Genomic DNA, 26,276 nt, shown 5'->3' with positions numbered 1-26,276 from the left:
CCGCTTCTGGAGATGGTCGGGTCACGGAGATATCAGCCGCTGCAGCCCGGCGCGTGCGCTGAGAGATGAGTCCAACGCTCATAGAGAATGACGGAGCGCTGGACTCTCCTGTCATTCTCTATGGGTGTTGGACTCATCTCTCAGCGCACGCGCCAGGCTGCAGCGGCTGAGATCTCAGTCACCCGACCGGATCCAGAAGCAGGACCCGGCGGGATTAGGTGAGTATAGGGGGCTCTAACGGGGGGTCGGGAGCCTGTCACCCCGGCACGGGGGGGGGGGGGGGGTGACAGGTTCCCTTTAAGCTGGGTTCACACTACGTTTTTGCAATCCGTTTTTTGCAAAAAACAGATGCAACTGTGTGCATCTGTTTTTCCATTGACTTCCATCATAAAAAAAAAAAAAAGGATCAAAACGGATGTGTTTTGTTTTTTTTTTTTTGTTTTTTTTACGTACACAAAAACGTGGTCGACCAGCTCATGGGGTAAGAACTCTCAGAACTCTAAAAAAAAAAATTGACATTTTCATCTAAGCCCATTTAGTTGGATTTCTACAAAGTACATTTTTGAAAGGTTTCCAGGCTGACTGTTGCCCCCATACTTTTTATTACTTATTTGCACTATATGTACAATTATGTTTTTCACTATACGCAGTGATAAATCAATGCATTTGTTTTTTCAGAGATATTGGAGTGATGGTAAAGCTGTACCCAAATATGACTCCGGTTTTGCTTCATAATTCCCAACTTGATCATCGAAAAGTTAGTATACTACAAATCTTTCAATACATGGTTATTACATTTCTGTATCTAGCAGGATAGGACACAGTGGAAGCGGCTTATGTGAACTTTATAACTCGTCAGCCTCTTGTTCTAATGAACTTCATGATATGTTTTTCAGATACAGCATCCGAGTGCATTGGGCTTTGAAATTGGTCAACAGATTCAGGTTTGTATACTAAAGTGGAAATAGATATACTGTATAAATGTACCAATATTTCTCTCTGAGGTGTCTGGTAATGTACAAGTTATCAATCAGCCTTACAGGGAAACTCCTCTAATACCCAGGATTTCCCAATATTATTATTTATGAGGCTACTTAATAATGGTCACATTAAGGCATGGTCACACATCTACATGTTATACGTTGATCTACTGCTTCTCAGCAAAATTGTGGTCTTGTGCTGTATAGTGGCCAATGTTGCTGCAGCTCTGTCTGTCTGGTTGCTGGTCCTGTTATTTTAGTTTATTGCTATCATTTAGCTGGGAGGCAGTAATGAAAGTTTCTTCTTTCTACCTTGATCAATAATGAAATATATGAAGTGTGCCATCTGTAAGTACGCAAAGCCAACGCACTGCATAGAGCTGGCTATCCTTAAAGGTACCTGTCACTATGGTGTTATCTCTTGTTCGACATGCAGTTGCAGGTGACGCCTGGTTGGGTGGATATGGCCCACGCAGGGCTTCCGGTTTGCTCTAAGGGTAGGTGGGGGTCTGATAACCCAGGCACCAACCAATCAAAACTTTTGACATGTCTGTGTGACATATTTTTTTTTAAAAGTGAGTATCTGAAGCATGAGCGGCGTTTACCATACACTGGCAATATGTGAGCTATGGAAGCTTCCTCCTTTGTCACTCAACACCAGTGCTAAGGAACTGTGACAGGAAGTTACACCCTTCAAGTGTGTGTCGTTCAGGTTCAGAGGTTTCCAGTTGCTCTTTTTAAAAAATTCACACGTGATATGAGTAGCTCTAGTGCTCGCCAGTTGTTACCTACACCCCCCCCAAAAAAAAATGCAACATAAAAATTACAAATAAACTAAAAAAATAACCCTACCACACCATAGCCCTACACTAGTTTCCTTTCCTGTTACACACAAAAAAGAGATGGCAGATATATGAATTCTCTGAGCTTGACCATGGAGAGTCACCTTTTAATAGAATATTTATTTACAATGCCTTTAGACAGTATTCATACTTTTTTTTTATTTCTCACGTTTGTGGTGACCTTTGCTAATTTATCGAAAAGGAAAAACTAAAAAAAAGTACATTGACAGAAGTATTCAGACCTGTTACTCAGTACTTAGGTGAAACAGATCACTGATCTCAGGGAGACCAGCCAAACGACAACACTTCCGGCTGCTAGTAAAAGCGTTCAATGCAGTGAAATCCTAGATGCATTGCCCCCTGGGAAACATGGATATGCAAAAGAAGAGCCTGTGAGTCTCGAAACAATACTAGCCAGATATTCCTCCAGGAAGGACCCAACCAAGGGGTGGCTCCTGTAAGGAAACCACCATATTAAGTGGCCCTATAAGTCAATGTAATGACAAGGGAAAAACCAAGGCCAGGTATCCATCCACATACAGCTGTTTCAGGGTGTTGCCCCTCATCAGTGTGGAGCAGGAATCTGGCTAGGTGGGAGCAATGCCGAATGGAGCCATAAGAGAAACAGATCACTGATCTCAGGGAGACCAGCCAAACGATAACTCTGCCGGCTGCTAGTAAAAGCGCTCAATGCAGTGAAATCCCTAGGTGCATTGCCCCCTGGGAAACATGAGTATGCAAAAGAAGAGCCCGTGGAGCCCCATTAAAGAGTCTCGAAACACAGGACTTCGGTGAAGCACATTTGGCAGTGGTTATAGCCTCCTGTCTTCTTGAGTATGATGCTCCATGTGGATTTGGAGATCTTTTGCCATTCTTCTTTCCACATCATCTCAAGCTCTGTCAGGTTAGATCTTATCCATTGGTGGTTGCTATTTTTTAGGTCTCTCCAGAGATGTTCAAATGGGTTCAAGTCGGGGTTCTTGCTGGACCCACTCAAGGACATTCATAGAGTTGTCCCTAGGCCACTCCAGTGCTGTTTTGGCTGTGCTTAGGGTCATTGTCTTGTTGGAAGGTGAAGCTTTTGCCCAGTCTGAGGTCCAGAACACTGTGGATCAGGATTTCATTAGAAGTATCTCGTTCAACTTTCCTCAAACCCTGACTGGCCTAGCTGTCTTGACCGCTGAAAAACACCTCCATGTCACAATGCTACCCCCACCACCATGCTTCACTGTAGGGATGGTACTGGGCAGGTGAGGAGCAGTGCCTGGTCTCCTCCAGACTTGATCCTCAGACTTAGATCATCAGAGCAGAAAATTTAGTTTCTTCCTTTTGAGAATCTTTTAGCTGCTTTTTTTTTTTTTTTTTTTTACAAACTCCAGGTAGCTTTTATGTGACTTAGGCCCCCTTCTCACGTCTGGAAAAACTGTCCGGATTTCCAGACCCATAGGATTACATTAATCACGGACACCCTTCCGGATTTTTCCGGAAGGGTGTCAGATTCGGAAAATAGGTCAGGATTTTTTAGATCCTGTCCTATTTTCATCCGGAATTCCGGCACTGACGCCCCCATAGAACTCTATGGGAGCACCGGAAAACAGGACGCTTTCCTGATGTACATCAGGAAAGCGTCCGGAGTTCCGGATTGGCCGGCCGCCCGACTCCCCCAAGCCCCCCTACCTGGCATCAGCGCGCTGCCCCGGACCCTGGCAGCGCTGGATCCTGGGACCTCACCGCTGCCCTGCTGGCCGCCCCACCTCTCCGTTCATCCCCCCGGACCAGGGGCGCTGCTGAGATCTGGAGGGGAGTCAGGATCTAGCGCTGCCCGGCCTCCGACCCCCTATCCCTCACCCCCTCAGCGGCGATGGTAGAGCCGGCCCCACCATCACTCCCCTCTCCCCTGCACCTGGATGCCAGCCCCTTCCCCTCAGCCCCCTCCCCGGCCCCGAACCCCCATTCCCTAATACCCCCCTAATAGAAGGCTATGGGAGCGCCGGAATCACGGGCACTTTTCTGATGTCCGGATTGGCTGAGAGCCCGCAGGCACCCCCGCAGCCACTGGCACCTCTCTGCCCTGCACCGGACCTCAGCACAGGGTTGGCCGCCGCCCGGTCCTCCTCACCCGCACCCTTCCCGGGGCCCGATGATGCCGCCCGACCAGGTGATTTCCCCAACCCCACCGATGGCCTGGGAGAGCGCCCCCAATACCGCCCCCCTTCCCAAATCTCACTGCCGCCCGCTCGACCCCTCCCCCACGCCTCGGGACCTCACCACACATCCATCCACCCCCCGCCGGACCGGGCCACTCCGCACCACAGGGCTGGCTGGCACCCTCTTACACCGCTCCCCCGGGGCCTCACCACAGGGCTTGCTGCTGCTGGCCCCAGTGAGATCGCCCCCCCGCCCCGGACCTCAGCGTTTGCCGCCCCACCTCCCAGGATAGAGGACTGGTGAGATTGCCCCTACAACCCCCGCCATGCTTTGCTGAAGGTCATGATGGGAGTTGTACTCCTGCAGCCTGTGGCCATCCAGGTTGCAGAAGTAAAACCCCCATCATGCCCTATTGACAGGTCATGAAGGGAGTTGTACTTCTGCAGCCTGGATGGCCACAGGCTGCAGAAGTACAACTCCCTTCATGAACTGTCAGCCGGGCATGATGGGAGTTGTACTTCTGCAAGCTGTGACCATTCAGTTGCAGAAATACATCTCCCATCATGTCCTATTTTTTCTTCTGATCAGGAAATCCTGAAGGTTTTTCCTGATGGTTTCCTGAAGGTAAAAACGGATTACTGTCAGGATATCCTGATACTTTCCTGATGGCTTTTGAGGTCTCCTGATCAGGATTTCCTGACAGTAAAAACTGACACGGACGTGTGAATGGGGCCTTACTAAGGAAAGGCTTCTTTCTGGTCTCTTTGCCATGAAGTTCAGATTGGGTATTGAGTGCGGATTCATTGGTGGGGGGGGGGGGGACGGGACACTTTTGTTACCTAATAGGTTAGTATAGTAGATGAAATGATGATGGTTTCTTCAGCAAAAAACCTACAGCCTTGTTTCTTTTCCCACAGGTAAAATACTTTGGCCGTGATCCAACTGATGGGAGAATGAGGCTGTCTAGAAAAGTCCTGCAGTCTCCAGCTAGCACTGTGACCAGGACCTTGAGTGACAAGAACAGTATTTCAATGAGTGGAGTGAACTCTTCATCATCATCACCATCATAGACACCCCCTGAATAACTGAATAAGCAACTACACCCCCCCCCCCTTTGTATATTCTGTACATAACTTATTTTAATATTTTGATAAAATCTGATAAAAACTTATTCTGATAAAATTCATTTGATACAGTCTCGTTAAATGGCTTACGATTAATTTCATTTGTCGTTTGCTGTGGATTTCCTTTCTTGTATGGAAGGACTTGGTGCCAGAGATTTGTAATTTACTTGTATTAAAAAAAAATCTCAAGTTTTCCAGTACTTATCAGCTATTGTATGTCCTGCAGGAAGTGGTGTATTCTCTCCAGTCTGACACCATGTTCTCTGCTGCCATGACAGGAACTGTCCAGAGCAATAGAAAATCCCCACAAAAGACCTCTGAACCCCCCCCCCCCCCCCCCAATTTCCAGATCGGCCTCTTGCTCCCATGTTATAAATACAGACGTAGGTACGTCCGTCACATGACCCGTGGCTTTATTCGTTCCTATGAAGCTGCCTGAAAGAGCCGAGTGCCGCTAAATTCCGCTCATGTGGCTGTATTCACAACAAAGGATCTAGGAGCCGATCTGGAGATCAGCAAAGGGGGGTACAGAGGTCAGACCCCCCGCGATCTCATTTATGTCCCTTATTCTGTGGATAGGGGAAAATTTAGTTTTGGGTGTGTCACATGATCGGTTGGGCTCCATAGAGCTTCATTATAAGGGTGGGTTCATACTGAGGAATTCTCGCGGATAATATCCGCGGAATTGCGTCGTATGGCCGCGTGCCTTTCCGCCGGCTCCATAGACCCCATTCTGTGGTCCGTCGTATTCCGCTATCCGCCGAAAAAAGTGACATGTCACTTCTTTCGGCGGATAGCGGAATACGACGGACCATAGAATGATGTCTATAGAGTCAGCAGAAAGGCGCGCGGACAGCCGACGGAGTTTATTCACCAGAATTCCGTAGTATGAACCCACCCTAAGCCTGACTGATCATGTGACACAGAGTCGGCAGAGGACCAGGCTTAGCGCAGACTCTATCCCCCAATCGACACAGCTCTTAACACTTAATCAAAACTTTTGAAGTGTCTATGATCTATCAAAACTTTTGTGAAACGACAGTGACACTTTAAGGACTAGAATCAATGTCACTACTGTAGCATCCTCTGTAAAGAAAAGAACCTAGGGGAAGATTTATCAAACATGGTGTAAAGTGAAACTGGCTCAGTTGCCCCTAGCAACCAATCAGATTCCACCTTTCATTCCTCTCACTCTTTGGAAAATGAAAGGTGGAATCTGATTGGTTGCAAGGGGCAACTGAGCCAGTTTCACTTTACACCATGTTTGATAAATCTCCCCCATAATGTATAATTGATACACAATATGTATGTTAAGGTGGCCATACACATTAGATGAATGTGGCTGAACAAACTCTTATTTCACACACAGCCATACACGCAGTGCTGGGAACTGTGGCCAAAAAATAAATTTTTTATTTTTTTTTGGTCACACAGTAACTGTGCCCCTGTATAGTAGACAAGGCCCTACTCTGTGCCTCTATATAGTTGGGCCCTCTCTGCGAATTTGCCGTTTTTAATAATAATAAAAAAATATAATTGTGAACCCTCCTAAGGCTGAATTAATCGAATGAGTTCATTCATCGTCCAGCCCTACACACACATCTGTTCAAACTGGACATAAATATAAAAGAAGCAAAGAACAAACAATCTTCCTTGGAATTTGGATAAAATGGAAAACTCTCCCATAAGATCATCCATGGATGAAAGATTATTCCTGAACAAAAGATCTTTGGCCCAAAAGTCCTAAATACAAACAACTTCTTTCCAGACAATGACAGTCTGTGATCGGGCAGCTCAAACAATCACTCATTATTACTGTCACTTTAAAAAAGCAAACAAAAAAAAAAAAAACCCTTTTAGGGTAACTTCACAAGTACCAGATCCGCAGTGGATCCTGGTATAGTGAAGGTCTATGGGGTCACATGTCACATACCTGCTGCAGATATATGACCCGGCCCCTTTAACCCCCCCGCAGCCAACCGCCCGCATTCCCGGTCCAGAGCATACATTGCCTGCTCAGTGCCGCGGCTGTGAAGCTCCTGGCTCCTCATCAGCCAATCAGTGCATGGCAACAATAAGGAGCGAGGGAAGCCGGGAGCTTCACACAGCCGCAGCGCCGAGCAGGTAATGTATGCTGCAGGTTAAAGGGGCCGCGTCGCATATCTGCAGCCGAATGAAAATTGTCTGTGGATCTGGTACATGTGATAGAGACACAACAAACATTTTGATCTGTCAGGATTTGGGTGCTCAGACCCCAGAGATAGCTACAACAAGCCAACTGCTTCTCTCCCCATCTTGCTTCCCGTTGCATAAAACAATCTCTATAGACCTTCTATAGGGTTCAGGGTGGGGGAGAAGGACTTAGCTGAGTGCTCTACTGACTCGTTCTAGTGATCAGTGGGGGTCACAGCTACCTGACCAATCAAAACTTTTGATTGTGATGAAAGGCATCCCTCCATATATCCTGTACTATATACACTACGGACATGTGAATAAAAGCTACAGTGACGGTATTCATTCTTATCAACATTAAGATATACATATTTGCCTTTAATTTGTAACTGCAATCTAGTAAAAACAAGCTTTTTTATGCTGCAATTAGTGCCAAAGAGGAGTGGCTAAGATAGAGAAGACCTCTGATGCCCCTGGGCTACACCTCTTTAGCACTAAACTGCAACATAAAGCAGTATATATATATTATAATTTTTTTTTTTTTAAAGGGAACCCGTCACCATGAAAATCCTTCCTAAGATATCGGCGGCATGTTATGGAGCAGAAGGACCTGAGTGGACTGATATACACTCACCGGCCACTTTATTAGGTACACCTGTCCAACTGCACGTTACCACTTAATTTCTAATCAGCCAATCACATGGTGGCAACTCAGTGCATGTAGACATGGTCAAGACAATCTCCTGCAGTTCAAACCGAGCATCAGTATGGGGAAGAAAGGTGATTTGAGGGCCTTTGAACGTGGCATGGTTGTTGGTGCCAGAAGGGCTGGTCTGAGTATTTCAGAAACTGCTGATCTACTGCGATTTTCACGCACAACCATCTCTAGGGTTTACAGAGAATGGTCAGAAAAAGAAAAAACATCCAGTGAGGGGCAGTTCTGTGGGCGGAAATGCCTTGTTGATGCCAGAGGTCAGAGAATGGGCAGACTGGTTTGAGCTGATAGGCAACTGACTCAAATAGCCAACTGTTACAACCAAGGTAGGCAGAAGAGCATCTCTGAACGCACAGTACGTCCAACTTTGAGGCAGATGGGCTACAGCAGCAGAAGACCACACCGGGTGCCACTCCGCTCAGCTAAGAACAGGAAACTGAGGCTACAATTTGCACAAGCTCATGGAAATTGGACAGTAGAAGATTGGAAAAACGTTGCCTGGTCTGATGAGTCTTGATTTCTGCTGCGACAATCGGATGGTAGGGTCAGAATTTGGCGTCAACATGAAAGCATGGATCCATCCTGCCTTGTATCAACGGTTCAGGCTGGTGGTGGTGGTGTCATGGTGTGGGGAATATTTTCTTGGCACTCTTTGGGCCCCTTGGTACCAATTGAGCATCGTTGCAACGCCACAGCCTACCTGAGTATTGTTGCTGACCATGTCCATCCCTTTATGACCACAATGTACCCAACATCTGATGGCTACTTTCAGCAGGATAATGCGCCATGTCATAAAGCTAGAATCATCTCAGACTGGTTTCTTGAACATGACAATGAGTTCACTGTACTCAAATGGCCTCCACAGTCACCAGATCTCAATCCAATAGAGCATCTTTGGGATGTGGTGGAACGGGAGATTCGCATCATGGATGTGCAGCCGACAAATCTGCGGCAACTGTGTGATGTCATCATGTCAATATGGACCAAAATCTCTGAGGAATGCTTCCAGCACCTTGTTGAATCTATGCCACGAAGAATTGAGGCAGTTCTGAAGGCAAAAGGGGGTCCAACCCGTTACTAGCATGGTGTACCTAATAAAGTGGCCAGTGAGTGTATATCTTTATGGGAAAAGGTTCAGTATTATTATTTAATGGAATTTCTGATGTTCCCAGGCTAAAGAGTCGAGTCCATTGAGTGACACCGCCCACTGGACTCCTTACAGAATGAGCAGGGATTTCAAGCAACATGTCACAAATTATATATCACATGTATAACATATATAACATGATGGTGATAGATTAGGTAGCCTTGTCTTGGTGAGCGCTGGGCCCCTTTACTGTCATCTGTTACTATAGTGTACACTATAATGGTGCGTTTACACGGAATGATTATCGTTCGAATTTTCGCTAAATAACGATTGCATTTAATCGATAATCGGCTCGTGTAAACACCGCAAACAAGCAACGATCGAGAAATCGTTCATTGTGATCTTTCAACATGTTCTCAAATCATCGTTGGTCCTTCGCTAAAAATTCACAGATCGCTTCGTGTAAAGGGTGTGTCTTTCAAAGATTCACCCTATGTGTGAGATGGGATTAAGCGATCTTAAAAACGATTGCAATAACGATTTTCCTAACGATTTATTAGTCCAAACACTGATCGTTATAAAAACCAAATCGTTAAACGATCGATTGGGCGAATTGTTGCTCCGTGTAAACTGACCCTTAGGCTGTGCTGAGAATAGGATCATGGCTTCCAATCATAATGGATCAGTTATAGGGTATATCACAGGTCCTTACAAAAACTACAACTCCCATCATACAAAGCTGAAGGCTATGGGCATAGATACAAAGTGTATCAGGAGGATTCCCAAACATATATATATATATATATATATATATATATATATATATATATATATATATATACCTTTATGCAAAGACAGTAAGGGGGTGACACTATCACTTTAAGGGTACAAACCCACTTGCCGGATCTGCAGCGAGTCTCCTTGCTGTGTTTTTGCAGCGAGACTCGCTGCAGATCCTGGCCCTATACTTTCATTAGCAGAGAAACTCGCAGCAGGGATGTACATCCCTGCTGCGATTTTGTCTGCAGCCCTCCCCATTAACCCCCTAGCCGCCGGACATTATACATTACCGGGTCCCCGTTCCTGCTTGCTTCACGGCGTCTTCACGGCCCGCCCAGCCAATCAGTGCGCTGCGGCAGGGCAGGGGGACCTGGTAATGTATATCCTGCCCGCCCCCCCTGCAGCCCCGATCGCCCCCGTCCGCATGATCGCCCCCCGCACCCTCCGGCTGCATGATCGCCCCCCCCCCCCCCGGCCGCACGATCGCCCCCCCCCCGCACCCCCTGCCGCATGATCGGGGGGCGATCGTGCGGCCGGGGGGTGCGGGGGGCGATCGTGCGGCCGGGGGGTGCAGGGGGCGATCGTGCGGCCGGGGGGTGCAGGGGGCGATCATGCGGCCGGGGGCAATCGGAGCTGCAGGATATACATTACCAGGTCCCCGCTCCTGCTTGCTTCGGCAGCTCCCGACACGTTCCGCCCGGCCAATCAGTGCGCTGCCCCGCCGCAGCGCACTGATTGGCCGGGTGGGCCGTGAAGACACCGGGAGCCCCGAAGCAAGCAGGAACGGGGACCCGGTAATGTATAATGTCCGGCGGCCGGGGGGTTAATAGGGCGGGCTGCAGACAAAATCGCAGCAGGGATGTACATCCATGCTGCGAGTTTCTCTGCTAATGAAAGTATAGGGCTGGGATCTGCAGCGAGTCTCGCTGCAAAAACGCAGCAAGGAGACTCGCTGCAAACCCGCCAAGTGGGTTTGTAGCCTAAGGGTGCGTTCACACCTACAGGATCTGCAGCAGATTTGATGCTGTGTTCAGTTATTTAAATGAAATCTGCTGCAGAAAATCAGCTGCAGATCCTGTAGGTGTGAACGCACCATAAGGCTATGTGCACACTGAGCAATTCTCGAGGAATTGTAGCTGAAAGTTTTCAGGCAGAATTCAAGCAGAATTTAAGCCCCATTGACTTCTATAGGATTCCTCTAGCAGATCTACAGCAGAAAATTCTGCTCGGAAATTCTGCAGTGTGAACAACAGAGCAGAAAACCCATTGATCACAATGGGACTTTGCTCTGCACATTTTTTACGGGAGGAATTTCAAGCTGAATTCCTTGCCTTTTCCTCAGTGTGCACATAGCCTTAGGGTACAAACACACACACTGTATCGCAGCGTATTTTCTGCTGCGATACGCAGCAGATTAGATCTAAATAACTGAACACAAATCTGCTGCGTATACGGTGTGCGTGTAAGGCCAGAATTAGCAGTGTTTTCCCCCAGGATTTCCTCAGCCGCCCTGTATGCGGTGCAGACCTGAGGTCCGGTGTGGTGCCCGGATGACGCCGGGGACATGTGTCGCACACTGCGCCGTGCTTTCCTGCAGGGAGGTTATGGCTGTGATCTAGAATCAGCCGCGCGCTGACAGTGGGCGGGGCCTGGCGCGCGATGCCATCGGCTGCCTCTGATTGGCTGGAAGGATTGTTTGTTTTCCTGCCGTTTCCCTGGGGTCATAAAGATAAATCTTGTCCATTTATTTACTCGTTCCATTTAAAGCCCATGTCATGTGATCAGTAACCTATAGGTGGCGACAGAGCGCAAGCGGTGAGGAGCCCGCGGCCATCTTTCTTCCTGGTTATCTTACCATAAGCGACACCTCAAGTGTAGCTATGCGTTCTAGGTGTAGCCGCAATAGTGTCGCATTGTATCCGGTGTTGGCGGCTCTTTCCATTCTATAAGCCGTATAATGTAACCGCAGTCCCACTTACTCCAGTTACATTACAAATGCGGGATGTGTATAGAGGTATTGCTTTGCCCACATTAAATATGTCCGCCATTGACCTCCACCGCCCTGTTGGATGACACCGTTTCGCTGCAGTCTTTTGACCCTGCAAGGGCACGGTAGCCTCTATATGACCAGCGCCATCTGCTGGACAGCTGTGTTTTGTGGAAGTCTTCAGAGGGTTTTTTGTCCCTGGAAAGGCACCGTAGCCCCTGCCGAACTAGCCGGGGCAACCTGTTTCATTTATCGTTGGAGGAAGAGAAAGGAGAGAATCGGGTTACAAGATGGCGGCCGTGTGATCTCCCAGTAAAAACCGAGCAGGCGGAGGAGGTGGTGGGATCGCCGCTGGCGGGAGGAGGACGGTGACAGCGACCGGAGCGGGGACGGAGGAAACCCGCGGGCCGAGGCTTCCCCTGCGGACGGCGCCAGACTTCAGTCCCTGAGGCGACCGGCGAACGATGAGCCGCGGCGGGGGCAGTGCGTGACGAGAGCGGCGGTGGTGAGCACGACGAGCGGCGGAGCCATGTCCGACACCAGGCGGAGGGTGAAGGTCTACACCCTGAACGAGGAGCGACAGTGGGACGACCGGGGCACCGGCCATGTGTCCTCCACCTATGTGGACCGGCTCAAGGGGATGTCCCTGCTGGTGCGAGCCGAGGCTGACGGTGAGAGATGGGGGGGCACGTGTGGAGAACTACAAGGCCCAGCACTGTGCAGGCTCTACAGCGCTGTGTGCTATATATGTATGCTGGGTCCGGGGCTCTCCAGTCACTACTACATATAGCTGCAGGAATTGTGGGCTGACAGGAAGTCTGTGCCCCATGGGGTAATACAATGGCTGCCAATCTCTATGGGTCCCCCTATACCTGTAATACAATGGCTGCCAACCTCTATGGGTCCCCCTATACCTGTAATACAATGGCTGCCAACCTCTATGGGTCCCCTATACCTGTAATACAATGGCTGCCAACCTCTATGGGTCCCCTATACCTGTAATACAATGGCTGCCAACCTCTATGGGTCCCCTATACCTGTAATACAATGGCTGCCAATCTCTATGGGTCCCCTATACCTGTAATACAATGGCTGCCAATCTCTATGGGTCCCCCTATACCTGTAATACAATGGCTGCCAATCTCTATGGGTCCCCCTATACCTGTAATACAATGGCTGCCAATCTCTATGGGTCCCCTATACCTGTAATACAATGGCTGCCAATCTCTATGGGTCCCCCTATACCTGTAATACAATGGCTGCCAATCTCTATGGGTCCCCCTATACCTGTAATACAATGGCTGCCAATCTCTATGGGTCCCCCTATACCTGTAATACAATGGCTGCCAATCTCTATGGGTCCCCCTATACCTGTAATACAATGGCTGCCAATCTCTATGGGTCCCCCTATACCTGTAATACAATGGCTGCCAATCTCTATGGGTCCCCCTATACCTGTAATACAATGGCTGCCAATCTCTATGGGTCCCCTATACCTGTAATACAATGGCTGCCAATCTCTATGGGTCCCCCTATACCTGTAATACAATGGCTGCCATTCTCTCTGGGTCCCCCTATACCTGTAATACAATGGCTGCCAATCTCTATGGGTCCCCCTATACCTGTAATACAATGGCTGCCAATCTCTATGGGTCCCCCTATACCTGTAATACAATGGCTGACAATCTCTATGGGTCCCCCTATACCTGTAATACAATGGCTGACAATCCCTATGGGTCCCCCTATACCTGTAATACAATGGCTGACAATCCCTATGGGTCCTTTATACCTGTAATACAATGGCTGCCATTCTCTCAGGGTCCACTATACCTGTGCCCCATGGGGTAATACAATGGCTGCCATTTTCTCTGGGGCCCCTTATACTTACGCCCCGTATATTGTTAGTTAGCGTTACCAGAATTTTGGCCAGATTAAGCACATTGTAAAAAAAATGGAAGCTGTTCTATAGATGTGGACGGATCCTGACCGCTGCCATGTACAGGTGATTTAATCACACCTGAATTAGATTACTGTAAAGCAGTAATGCCTTACTGCTGCAAAGTTACAACAGCCGTCGTGATGGAACATATATGGAGTTGTAGCTTTGAGTCTTTTGATCTAATTCTGTGGCAGCAAAACTACAGCTCCCATTACAAGTTGTCACAATACTAAGATTTGGACTTCAGTAGCAATACTTGGTGTAGTATCATGATCCTCCTAAAGTTGTCTGTAATCACGGTTCAACTTAGAGCACGTTGATTTATATTGGACTATTCACACAATCCATGTTAATTTTGATCTGTAATCTGTTCCATAAAAAGACATGTCCTAGTGCAGATTGTGATTGCGGGACGGATTACCAATAGAAGTCTATAGGATCCATGTCTTTTATGGATGTCGCATCAGTGACGTCCTCTGAAAACACGGATCAAACCTATGCAGACTAGCACTATTCACATTTTACAGATGCGAATGACTTTCCATGGATCACAGAGAAAAAAAAAATAGCGAAAGGTTTTGCAGCTCACAAAAATCTGTGAATGAGGCCTAAGACAAAGATAACAATGACTTTAGTGTAGTGCACATGTTCCCCATCCCAGCCTATGTATTAAAGGGGTACTCCAGCAAACTCTATAAAAAAATTCTTGCAAGTCTACTGGTACTAGAGACTTGTACAGTAATTTACTTATGTTTAAAAAAAAATCTGAATTTTCAGTACAAATCAGCTGCTGTATGTCCTGCAGGAAGAGGCATTCTTTCCGGTCTGGAGAGGTATTTTATGGGGTTTTGCTTCTGCTCTGGATAGTTCTTGACATGGACAGAGGTGGCAGCAGAAAGCACTCTGTCAGACTAGAAAGAATACACCACTTCTTGCAGGACATACAGCAGCTGATAAGTACTGAAAGCCTTTTGAGATAAAATAGACGTAAATTACAAATCTCTATAACTTTCTGACACCAGTTGATTTGAAAGGGGGAAAAAAAAACAACCTTTTGCTGGAGTACCCCTTTAACTGTAAGACAGGGATGTCTAAAGCGGGCCTAGCTTGCTTTTTTTTCCACTAGTAGCATAGGGTGCAATGGTAACTACTGTGGGTATGTTCACACTGTCTGTGTCCCATAGCATAGTCCATAGTCAATGGGAGAGCACGCTCCTCTGCAGCCGCTGCTCTCCACTCAAAGTGACATGTCACTACTCCGAGCAAAGAGCGGCGGAGGAGCGTGCACCCCCTCATTCACTCACAGCGGCACAATGAGCACGGCGGAATTCCGCCATATTTGCTCAGTGTGAACATGCCCTAATTGACCAGTCTGACATCCACATCATTAGTCACATAGATCGTTACAGCAAAAAGCAGATGTACCATAGCGGCACCAAGGAGGTGGCTGCTGAATACATCCATGTAAAATTCTGATATTGAACAAAACTTTAGATTAGTTTCTGGCCGTCCCTTACCTTTTAAAGGGAAGGGGGGTCCTTTGTTTAACACTTATGGAGTCTTCTATAAATCTAGTATGTGTCATCATAGGAGGAATCCATCTGCCCAGACCCCCAACAATGTACAGATCAGTGACGACTGTGAGGATGGGGGCTACAGAGGGGAAGATTGCAGCATCCATTTTTAATGTTTTTCAGTAGGGAGCCGTTGTGCAAACACCCCTTCATATCGTTTCTATGAGAGAAGCTGCCTATACATGAGTATTACACTCCCCCAACCAACCGTCCCAATGCACCCGCCGCTGTCGTATTGTCTTCTGCTGGTTATATGTGACTCAGAGCAGAGAACATGCTCCATGCGTGCTGCTGTGCATGTGAGTGGGGATTGTCATGCTTCTGTACAGTGTCTGCTTTGTGCTCAGACCCATATACATATATACTGTACAGATCTCCAGTGTGTTTGGCTCCGGATGCATTTTGATGACATAAATGGATCCTTTGTATGGTGAACTGCTCCATGAACGTATCCTCATCTTGTCAGTCAAGTATTACCAGTCTTTTCTACTACTAGATCCTGACAAGGGAACCAAACTTATAATTTACAGCCGTCAAAATCCTGTACCCCTCAGGGGCCACGCGGAGCAGACTGGAAGCCACATACAAGCTGCCGGGATGTCCTGATTTTACAGAGGGTCTTAGTATTCTGTGAAATTCTGAATCTGTAGATTTTGCTATTTGTATAGTGTATAGGATCGTCAAAGCTTTCTTTAGTTCTGCTGTACTGGACCCATGTCTAAAAACACTGGTGAATATCACCGGCCTCTGCTCATCCTCTCCATAGAGTAGAGTGGTGGTGTCACTTAGCCATCTCTGTATGCCCTAAGGGAGTGTTTACATCCTTTTCCTAATAAACCTCAGTAGGGAAATCCTTGCTGCTGGTCAGTGTAGCGCGGCTATTTAAAGAGGTTGTCAAGCAAAAATTTCTTTAAAATCAACTGGTGTCAGAAAGTTATATATATTTGTAGTTTACTTCTATTAAAAAAAATCTCAAGTCTTCCCATACTTATCAGCTACTGTATATCCTGCAGGAAATGTTATTTTCAGTCTGACACAGTGCTCTCTGCTGACATCTCTGGTCGAGACAGGAACTGTGCAGAGCAGAAGAGGTTTTCTATGGGGATTCATAGAAAACCGAGACAGAGTTCCTGTCTCTGCCAGAGATGGCAGCAGAGAGCATTGTGTCAGACTGAAAATAAAACATTATTTCCTGCAGGACATACAGCAGCTAATACATATGATAAGACTTGAGATTTTTTCATAGAAGTAAATTAAAAATCTATATAACTTTTTAATCAGTTGATTTGAAAGAAAAGATTTTCGCTGGACAACCTTTTTAAGGTCCTACAACAGGGGCTGATAGTAATTACCCAGTGATCAGTATAGGGATTTGCACCCAGTTGGCTATTTAGTCATACATTTCTAGTAGAGGACAGCAGACTGGCACAATGCAGGCTGACGCCTCTATGGTGCATTTTCTTTCAAATCATGAGACATCAGGAGCTTTCCTGCCTAGTCATAGACATCACTTTCCTTTATTGGAACATGTTCTTGCATGGTAATGCTGTACACTAAGCACAGTGTGAATGAAGCCTTAAAGGGGTTTTCAAGCACAATACAGTTGAGCAATTCACAGCTATTCGGTCACACTACTGTTATAGGGGGTGGAAGCAGTGTGTCCATTCCCGATGTAGTGTGACCACTGTGCATCTGACCTGCGCCCAATGATCAGTGGCCGATGACCCGTCCTCTTGGAAGCTCCTCAGTCTGTTTTTCCCGTAAAATCCCTTCAGTTCCACTGCCGGCTGCTATTACTGCTTTAGATTGGGCCGATTACAATATAACTAATTTATAGTCATAGGTTGTGAAATATTTACATTTGCTTCGTTTTATGGTGATCACTCTGTATAAAGGTGCAACTTACTGCACTTTACCAGTCTGTAGTGAGAAGACCAGCTAATACTTTGTCATCAGTCTTTACTGTATTTACTCACGTGTGTGTACACTTCTCCACTGTTGTGTGCCTCCATGGTGGCAGCAGCCTCAGCCATGTACAGTCTGTCCCAGTACATTCAGTAGGTGAACAGATGGCAGCAAGTGTGACTGCACGATCAGACACAGTTTAAAGGTGACCTGTCATGATGTCTTTACCTGAAGTTCGGCTAATTATGGATACGACCACCTCCGGTCGGTTCCATGCACGAGCCCCATTCTGATCCAAAAAGGCTCTTGCACAGTTCTGACTTGGCAGCTGCACGCTGATCAGATGAAGTGACCTTGTGACAAGTCCCCTTTAAAGTTTGCAGCCCTGGTAAAGTGATATACATATTCTAGGTACAGGAGAGAAAAACTTTTTGTACATTTTTTTTTTCTGTTTTTGTGTCTTTGTTTTGAATGTGCTTCAGTGGGATTCTGTATTATGGTACAGCAGCAAACATACAACAATATACATATTAGCTGCAAAAAAGTGACTTTATTTACAGCAGATTTGATGTAAAACCACTTTATGCCCGGCCAACCATTTTATTGTGCAGCTTCTTATTTAGGGGAGGCCCATGCTTATATGTAAGCCTAGAAAGAGCTGACCAAGTAGTAAAGGCACCTATAGTTTGGCAGCTGCCACCTTCCATTTTGAGAAGAGAAAAAATTCAGGCTGTTAAAGGGAACCTGTCACCCCCCGTGCCGGGGTGACAGGCTCCCGACCCCCCGCTACAGCCCCCTATACTCACCTGATCCCGCCAGGTCCCGCTTCTGGATCCGGTCGGGTCACGGAGATATCAGCCGCTGCAACCTGGCGCGCGCGCTGAGAGATGAGTCCAACGCTCATAGAGAATGACAGGAGAGTCCAGCGCTCCGTCATTCTCTATGAGCGTTGGACTCATCTCTCAGCGCGCGTGCCGGGCTGCAGCGGCTGATATCTCTGTGACCCGACCGGATCCAGAAGCGGGATCAGGTGAGTATAGGGGGCTGTAGCGGGGGGTCGGGAGCCTGTCACCCCCCGTAGACTGGTTTCCAAACCCTACAGTGAAGAGTCCACCCCTCATCTCGGGCAGATGTGTGGCCGTATTTGCAATAGTCTTTATTTTTGTGTTTTCTATTGTTTGCAAATTTTTCTGTTCCCTCGAAGACCAGATTCTCACGTCCATGATGTGATATACGGATAATAAGCGGTCTATAAGCTCATTGTATATGGGGGACGGAACTATGGGACTCCCCTCATGGTAATTTATTATGATACGTTGATCTGCAGAACAGTTAAACACTCCGCTATAGTACTGACACAGCCGAGTCAGTTCGGCAGCATACTCTCTAGCTCTTTGGAAGTTCACTGTATCATTGAGTTATAATGCAGAGTTTCCTGTAGTTTCATCCGCAATATAGAACAAGCTTTCGGACTACCATCCGTACATAACAGACATGTGAATCTGGTCGAATCCTTATTGCCAGATGCACGTTCAGAATCTGTCCTAAAGCTGTCCATACACTCCCAGTAGCTGGCAACCAAATATTCGTTCAGCTCTCTCTTCCGAGCCCCCCATACAGAAGAAAGCTTGGTTTAGCCGCATGTTCATGTGTTCTGCATAGAAAGAGGGGGCTAAGCAGCTATCAGACAGCTCCGGTGATGGCTTATCTCCTCCATAATAAAGGGACTGAAAGTTGTAATCCAACATGTCCAGTTCTTCTATCCCTTCTATCTGTCAAAGGAGAGATTTTTTTTTGATTTTTTTTATGACTTTATTATGGGGAAGCAGTTTTCCCTGTGCTTCATTTAGAGATGGGCTTTAGAGCAAGCCCTATAGCTTAGCAGTAAAAGACTAGTGTGGATCCTATTCACTTCTATGGCAGGGCATGTTTTGTGACCTGGAGTGTGTATGTAAAGGGGGGGAGCTGTTGTCCTTCCCTTTAAATCGATTTCTTATCTATATACTGGTTTTCTCTAAGGAACAGCAAGTGTCAGTATAGTGGGCAGAATAACTGCTGGATAGTATTATGAAGATAGTAAGATGGGAAATGGGGCTCTCTGCTGCCACCTCAGTCCATGTTAGGAACTGTCCAGAGGTTTTCCAGGGGATTTGCTGCTGCTCTGGCCAGTTCCTGTCATGGACAGAGGTGGCAGCAGAGAACACTGTGTCAGACTGGATAGAGTACCCCACTTCCTGCAGGACATACAGCAGCTGATAAATACTGGGAGACTTGAGATTTTTAAATAAAAGTTTTTTGTTTTACAACTATCTAACTTTCTGACACCAGTTGATTTGAAATAATTTTCTTTTGCAGGAGTACCCCTTTAATAGTATATTGACAAGACCCAGCTTGTTGTCTTGGAATGTTCCCTTTATCTGGCACATGTACTGCAGAAACAGCCCTGTTTTGTTGTATTAAACTTTTATTCCTAGATGACTTTGCAACCAGTCCACTGCGTGTGAAGGTATAATACCTTGGGTATATTGACTTGTGAGGATCACAGGTGTCCTTTTAAAGATGCCGCTGTTCAATTGGTGGGAAAGGAGCCTTTATTACAATGAATGTTGGGCGGGGTGAGATACATGGCGCAGGGCGTGCTACTGATAAAAACCCTACAAGAACAGGATGTTTTATACAACTGTTAACTGCAATTTAACACCTCACGGCTCTGGTATTATAATCTAGAACAGGGTGTTTTTAAAGGTTGTTGTGTTTTTTTTTTTTTTTTTTTTTTTATTATTCTTCGTGCTTCTGTCTTCTCAGGTTCATTGCTTTTGGAGTCTAAGATAAATCCGAATACGGCATATCAGAAGCAGCAGGTGTGTATTGAGGCCCAATCTCTTGTTGTAGATGGACTCTCAAAAAAAGAAGCTTATAGCTAAGTGGCGGTTTTTTTTCTTGCCTTTGCTTAGGACACGTTGATAGTTTGGTCTGAAGCGGAAAACTATGACCTGGCTCTCAGCTTTCAAGAAAAGGCCGGCTGTGACGAAATATGGGAGAAGATATGTCAGGTAATGTATTTCTGCTTCTGTGACACGTGTTTGAGCCCGATAACAATTTACTAAAGGCACATTTGCTTTAAGTATTGCTCGTGGATAGAACGGCGCTGGCACGAGAAAGCTGGTGCTGCAGTCCCTTTTTTTTTTTTTTTTTTCCCCATCCGCTGCCCAGTTCCCAGTTCTAGTCATGGACACCGGGCCAGGGTCAAGCACTGGAGGCAGGCCAGCCCGCCCTCTGTGGAAAGAAACCCCTGCCCCTCTATGATGCGGCTCTATTGATTTGTAAATAGAACTGCGCCGTGCTTCCCCACACTAGCGCAGTTCTATCCATGAGAAACACTTAAAGCGAATGTACCTGATGGTGCATTCACACATACAGGATCTGCAGCAGATTTGATGGCCCAGATTCAAAGCAAATCAATTCTGGGCCATCAAATCTGCTGCAGGTCCTGTAAGTGTGAACGCACCCTAAAGGCAAATCCATAGGAAGGCATCATAGCCATCTGAGACTCAGGTTGGACTGTTGCGCTCCAATAGAAGTGAATGAAGACCAAGTTTTCCTGGTTCTGTTGAAATGTCCCTCAACACTAATACACGAGGGAGTGTTAAAAACTAGTAGAGCCATTAAAAAACCCTCTATAGCCTCTGATTTATACATAGGGTTGGTTGATGCTTCAGGATGAAAGGGGCAGAAACCTGTTCTGTAATTTGTTTGGTTAAGGCTATGTTCACACAGTGTTTCTGTCATACTATGTGTGAACTTAGCCTAACCCAGCAAAAGTAGTGTGCAGAGAGGAAAGTAATAACCCTGGGACAATCTGGTTTTATGAAGTACTATCTGGTTTTATGAACGTTCCCTATTAGAGATGTATGAGCTATATCGTCTGCTCTTATAACCTCACCATACAGCATGTGCTAACCTGTCTGCTCATTATAGGGTTATAATCTTTCACATGTTCAGGTGCCTTATAATTTGTTACATCTAAGAACGCTTAACATGCTTGGGTTTACTTTTTATTATTAATCTTCTCCCCCCAAAATTGTAGGTTCAAGGAAAAGACCCCTCTGTGGAAGTCACCCAAGACCCCATCGATGAATCCGAAGAGGAACGCTTTGAGGAGATGCCTGACACAAGCAACTTGATTGATCTTCCTACTTGTGAACTCGGTAAACTTGAAGAGATCGCTGACCTTGTTAACTCAGTCCTGTCATCACCTATCCGTAGAGAGAAGCTAGCCCTGGCCCTGGAGAATGAGGGCTATATAAAGAAACTGCTGCAGCTCTTCCAAACCTGCGAGAGTATGGATAACGCCGAAGGTTTGCATCATTTATACGAGATTATCCGAGGAATTTTATTTCTTAATAAAGCAAATCTGTTTGAGGTGATGTTTTCGGACGAGTGTATTATGGATGTTGTGGGGTGCTTAGAGTATGACCCAGCCTTGGCCCAGCCAAAGAGACACCGGGAATTCTTGACCAAAACTGCAAAGTTCAAGGAAGTAATCCCCATAACAGACTCCGAACTTAGGCAAAAGATTCACCAAACGTACAGGGTACAGTACATTCAAGATGTCATCTTGCCTACGCCATCGGTCTTTGAAGACAATTTTCTCTCTACTCTCACGTCTTTCATTTTCTTCAACAAAGTGGAGATAGTCAGCATGCTGCAAGTAAGTAATTTTCCTGCAATAGCTTTTATTTTTTGAAGGGGGTGGGTTGTTTGAGTTTCGTACTCAAGGCTTGCACGTACAATAATTCGCCCAATCGATCGTTTAACGATTTTCAAGCATTGATTTGTTTTTTAAAACGATCAGCGTTTAGACAAATCGTTAGAATGTTTAGAAAATTTTTTATTGCGATAGTTTTTAACATCGCTTAAGCCCATCTCACACATAGGATGAATCTTTGAAAGACTGTTTAGACGAAGCGATCTGAGAACTTTTAGCGAACGACCAACGATGATTTGAGAACATGTTGAAAGTTCACAATGAACAACACAATGATCGTTCGGTGTGTTTACACGAGCCGATTATCGCTCAAATGCGATCGTTATTGTGAAAATTTGAACGATAATCGTTCCGTGTAAACGCACCATTAGGCATTTCTGTTGATCTGTTGTTCCTCATTGATTCACTCTGGATCAGTCCAAGGTACAGGCCATGACATTTCATCAATGGTGTATTCTCTGTAGATGCAACATCCCGTTGGCATATTATATATACGGTACCTGTGGGAGTAGGTGTTACCTTGAAGTATCGGGAGCCATTGTCACTTTCAGGTTTCTAGTGGTGTTTTTTAGGTTAACCCATTAATGCTCTATACGTGTAGCATGTAGACAATAATGAAGTATAAATCGAGCTGTTGAGTGGATGCTGGCTACAATTGGCAGGTGTCACTTAAGATGCAATAGTCAATAGCGACTGTGGCACCTGGGTGATAACCTTGGGTGCCACACCTATTAGATGGTACCTGGCAACATGCCCTAGAAACGCAGTCAATGGCTGCCAGTTGCTGGTAGCCACCGATGGCTTATCTAGCTGCCATGTTAGGGCTTATCTTACATTCTGTAATATACACTAGTATAGCTTACATCACTATTGCAGTGTGCTATTAAATCCCAATGTAATGCTTTATGTTCTGTATGGAAAACACTGCAAAGAAAGGAAATGCCCAGTTGCAGAATTGCTGTTCTTTACACATGGCTTAAAAAAAGTGATCAAAAAGACCCTTCTACATTCCGCTGCATGAGACTAACACTATAGACTTATTGGGGGGGCTCAAGCTAGGGAGAGAAACCCTTGGTAGCATGTTTCGCCAAGATTCTTACAACCCGCTTTTAGTTTCCCTTTAAAGTGGGTAGTAATTGCTTGGCTGCATGTGTCTTGTGGGTGTATGACATATCATTGCTCCAGGCAAGTAAATACTGCCAGGGACCACCACAGCAAGGATGCCAGAGTATTGGGGGATTTAACAAGTGAGTGAATTGATACTTGAAAGGGAACCTGTTATCTCTGCACCTGAGGTGGAACCCACCTCAGCCCCCTCCAAATTCTTACACCCTTCTGCCTGTCCTGCCACGGATAAATCGCTATCCTCTCGCCCAATATGCAAATTAGAGGAGATGAATCCAGTGTTCAAAGGAAATCACTGGAGCAGTGGTGGGACCGGCAGGATGGGGTAAGTATGGGGGGGCTCTTATCAGTGGGTTCAGCCCTGGGTGAAGCGCTAACAGGTTCCCTTTAAAGAGGATGTACCATAAGGTACACACTCTTTAAAATAAAAGAATAAAGAACGGTGCTGGCACGGGGAAGCTGGTGCTGCGGTCCTTTTTTTTTTTTTTTTTTTCTATTCATGGTTACCGGGTCGGGGGTGAAGCACTGGAGGCGGGCCGACCCGCCCCCAGTGGGAGGAAACCCTGCCCCTCCATGACGCGGCTCCATTGATTCTAGGCTATTAGAGTAAAATACTCACTGTTTCCTTATTGCTCAGACAGAGTGTATGTTTATGGCCGTTGTTTCCCATGTTGCATTTGTCACCACTAAAACCCACTTAGGGCGTTGCAGCACGAACCATTACAGAAGGACTGTGTGTATTGTTACATTCTGGAAGATTTGGCTTTTGTATCATATTAACATCTGACAACTGTTGTCAAACTGTGTGTATATGGTAATTCATAGCTAAATCTCAGGGTACGGCCAGCATATATGTCTATAACGTCTTCTGCTTCCTAACTGGAGATAAAGGGAATCAGATTCCCTCTTTATACAGTCATATTAATGTCAGTTTGAAGGGATTGGCCCTCTTACAGAAGTATTTATCCATAGGATAGGATAGAAATGTGTGGTTGTTGAGGGTCCAACCATCTGGGGTGCTCGGCAATCTGACACATATTTTCCCTTTTTGAATAGGGGAGTGTAATGTATTTGCATGGTCATCCCTTTATTCACAGCAATAGGTGAGCACAATCTTTGTTCCTTATTGAATGGTAGCACTGGCAATGATGGCACTGCCGCTCAGTCAACATGGAGCCTCTGGGACATCTATTCTTGAGGTTGCTGGAGGTCCCAGTAAGTGGACCCCCAGTGATAAGACACTTATCTAGTCTGGATACCTGATGAGTGCTTTGAGAGGGCCGGCCACTTTAAGGCAGCGGAGGTGGGTACGTTAAGGGTGGTCCAGGGTTAGGACAATGTGGCAGCTTTCTTCCAAAAACCAGTGTCACCCCTGCCCATAGGTCGTCTAATATTGCAGCACAGCTTCATTCATTGAGATTGAGGGGATTAGACAGTACAGCAGATACCAGTATGTAGGGCACAGTGGAGTTTTACAGCTCCATTTGATTGTTTTTGTTTGTTTTTGCTATAGTCATAAATTTGCAGTAATCATATACAGTGGTGCCTTGAATTACAAGCACAATTTGTTCCGAGACCATGCTTGTAATCCAAATCCACTCTTAAACCGAAGCAAATCTTGCCATAAGAAATCATAGAAATGCAGACAATTGGTTCCACAAAAATAATTTATTCTGAATAACATGAAAAACTAATGAAACAAACATTCAGAAACAGCAGAATGTGATATTATAAGTTACTGTACAGTAATGCAGAGGATGGGAAACACAAGGTCTGACAGACTGTAGGGAGCATGAAGGAATGAGCAGGGCAGATGTGGGCACATACATGCAGCACTCTCTGTCCGAGGAGAGAGGGGTTACAGCTATGAAGAGATTACCTCCACAGTCCTGTCCCCTGATGTAAGCCCCAGCCTGAAGTGGATCTGCTATGATTTGGAAGGTGAGGGAGACTTCCTGGGTCAGTGTCCAGTGCTGTAAACCCTGCTATGCAGACTATGCCACTCCCCCTCCCACCCAGTACAGGAAGCTCTTAAACCAAAGCAATGCTCTTACACCAAGTCACAATTTTGAAAAACTGTGAGCTCTTAAACCACAACGCTCTTAAACCAAGGTACCACTGTACATGGTTTGTTGTGTAGAAACATGAGAGGTTTTCTTAGGTAAGACGTGTGACAAACAAAGCCTGCAGACGTCACCCTGTGCAGCTGTTATGTAACCTGCTTCATGCCATTACCAGTCAGACAGCAGATCCAGTCGTGTATACAGGTAATAGCCTGAGCACACGCTACTTCCTGCTGCCTCACCCATGCCAACCCCTTATTTACAGGCACCAGCCTCACACTTCGGGTTCCCCTGAAATATCTATAGTAAATGCAGATCCTTCAGTAATCCTTATGTCAACTCTTAAGTCTACACAGCCTTTTTTTTTTTTTTTTAACTCTCCCTGCTTCTAGCATTGAGTGATGACCAATCACATTTACCCCATTCTCTGAAGTAATACCCTGATAAGTGTCTACAGTAGTTGCCTTCTGTTCAACACTGCATTGTCAGTATAGTCACTGATATACTATCCAGATGGGGTCTAAAAATTCAGGACAGTGCAGCAGCACAACTTATATCCTATAAGTGGCACATTGCAATGGCTACTGGTTGTCTCGATAGTCTCGATTTCATGGAGTCCCAGTGTGGTGGTAAGAGGGGGTATTTACTGGGGATATTTGGATGGGGGGTGGTGTTAATAACAGGAAGAATAAGCATTTTTGTCTGATAAGATTACAAAAGATTCTTATTCCCTTGTACTATTAATTGAGATCAGGTGCATATTGTAATGTTAAATGTGATTGCAATACACCTTTCCAGTCTGGGCTGTCAGAGGTTTAGGAAGTTGTGACTATGGCCAGCAATACTGTAAGTGGCTGCCCAGCTACTGTCATGGGTATTCTCCCTTACCTAGTACACCTGCCTGTACAGTATACAGTGCCAACTTCACCCTGGGATCTTAAGGGCTTATTCCCACATCTGTATTTTACGGTCACTAAGGAGGGGAAAGCCCTGAGTGTCTTGTGTCATTGTGGACTAAAAGGGGTTGTCTGGCACAAACTATAAATCTGTGCTGCTGCAGGGGACAT

At 46.1% G+C, this 26,276-nt stretch overlaps 2 protein-coding genes across 5 annotated transcripts in view; both read left to right on the top strand.

The window, feature by feature from the left end:
- The window catches only part of PNPT1 (polyribonucleotide nucleotidyltransferase 1), a 52,964-nt gene extending 47,734 nt beyond the window's left edge, over positions 1 to 5,230 (top strand). For 2 of the 3 annotated variants that reach the window (XM_069954233.1, XM_069954234.1), the window contains exons 26-28: positions 679 to 757; positions 897 to 944; positions 4,888 to 5,230. In XM_069954233.1, coding sequence (XP_069810334.1) covers positions 679 to 757; positions 897 to 944; positions 4,888 to 5,040 — 280 coding nt within the window. In that variant the 3' untranslated portion in view covers positions 5,041 to 5,230. The remainder of the gene's footprint in view (positions 1 to 678; positions 758 to 896; positions 945 to 4,887) is intronic. The other variant, XM_069954235.1, reaches the window with a different exon arrangement.
- Positions 5,231 to 12,041: 6,811 nt separating this feature from the next.
- The window catches only part of PPP4R3B (protein phosphatase 4 regulatory subunit 3B), a 29,262-nt gene continuing 15,027 nt past the window's right edge, over positions 12,042 to 26,276 (top strand). The window contains exons 1-4 of one of the 2 annotated variants that reach the window (XM_069954343.1): positions 12,042 to 12,506; positions 20,059 to 20,114; positions 20,208 to 20,306; positions 21,341 to 21,964. In XM_069954343.1, coding sequence (XP_069810444.1) covers positions 12,365 to 12,506; positions 20,059 to 20,114; positions 20,208 to 20,306; positions 21,341 to 21,964 — 921 coding nt within the window. In that variant the 5' untranslated portion in view covers positions 12,042 to 12,364. The remainder of the gene's footprint in view (positions 12,507 to 20,058; positions 20,115 to 20,207; positions 20,307 to 21,340; positions 21,965 to 26,276) is intronic. The other variant, XM_069954344.1, reaches the window with a different exon arrangement.

Source organism: Dendropsophus ebraccatus, chromosome 15 (assembly GCF_027789765.1).
Source record: "Dendropsophus ebraccatus isolate aDenEbr1 chromosome 15, aDenEbr1.pat, whole genome shotgun sequence".
Lineage (NCBI taxonomy): Eukaryota > Metazoa > Chordata > Amphibia > Anura > Hylidae > Dendropsophus > Dendropsophus ebraccatus.
The sequence above is the reverse complement of the archived record's forward strand: the minus strand, read 5'-3'. Positions and strand labels throughout refer to the sequence as shown.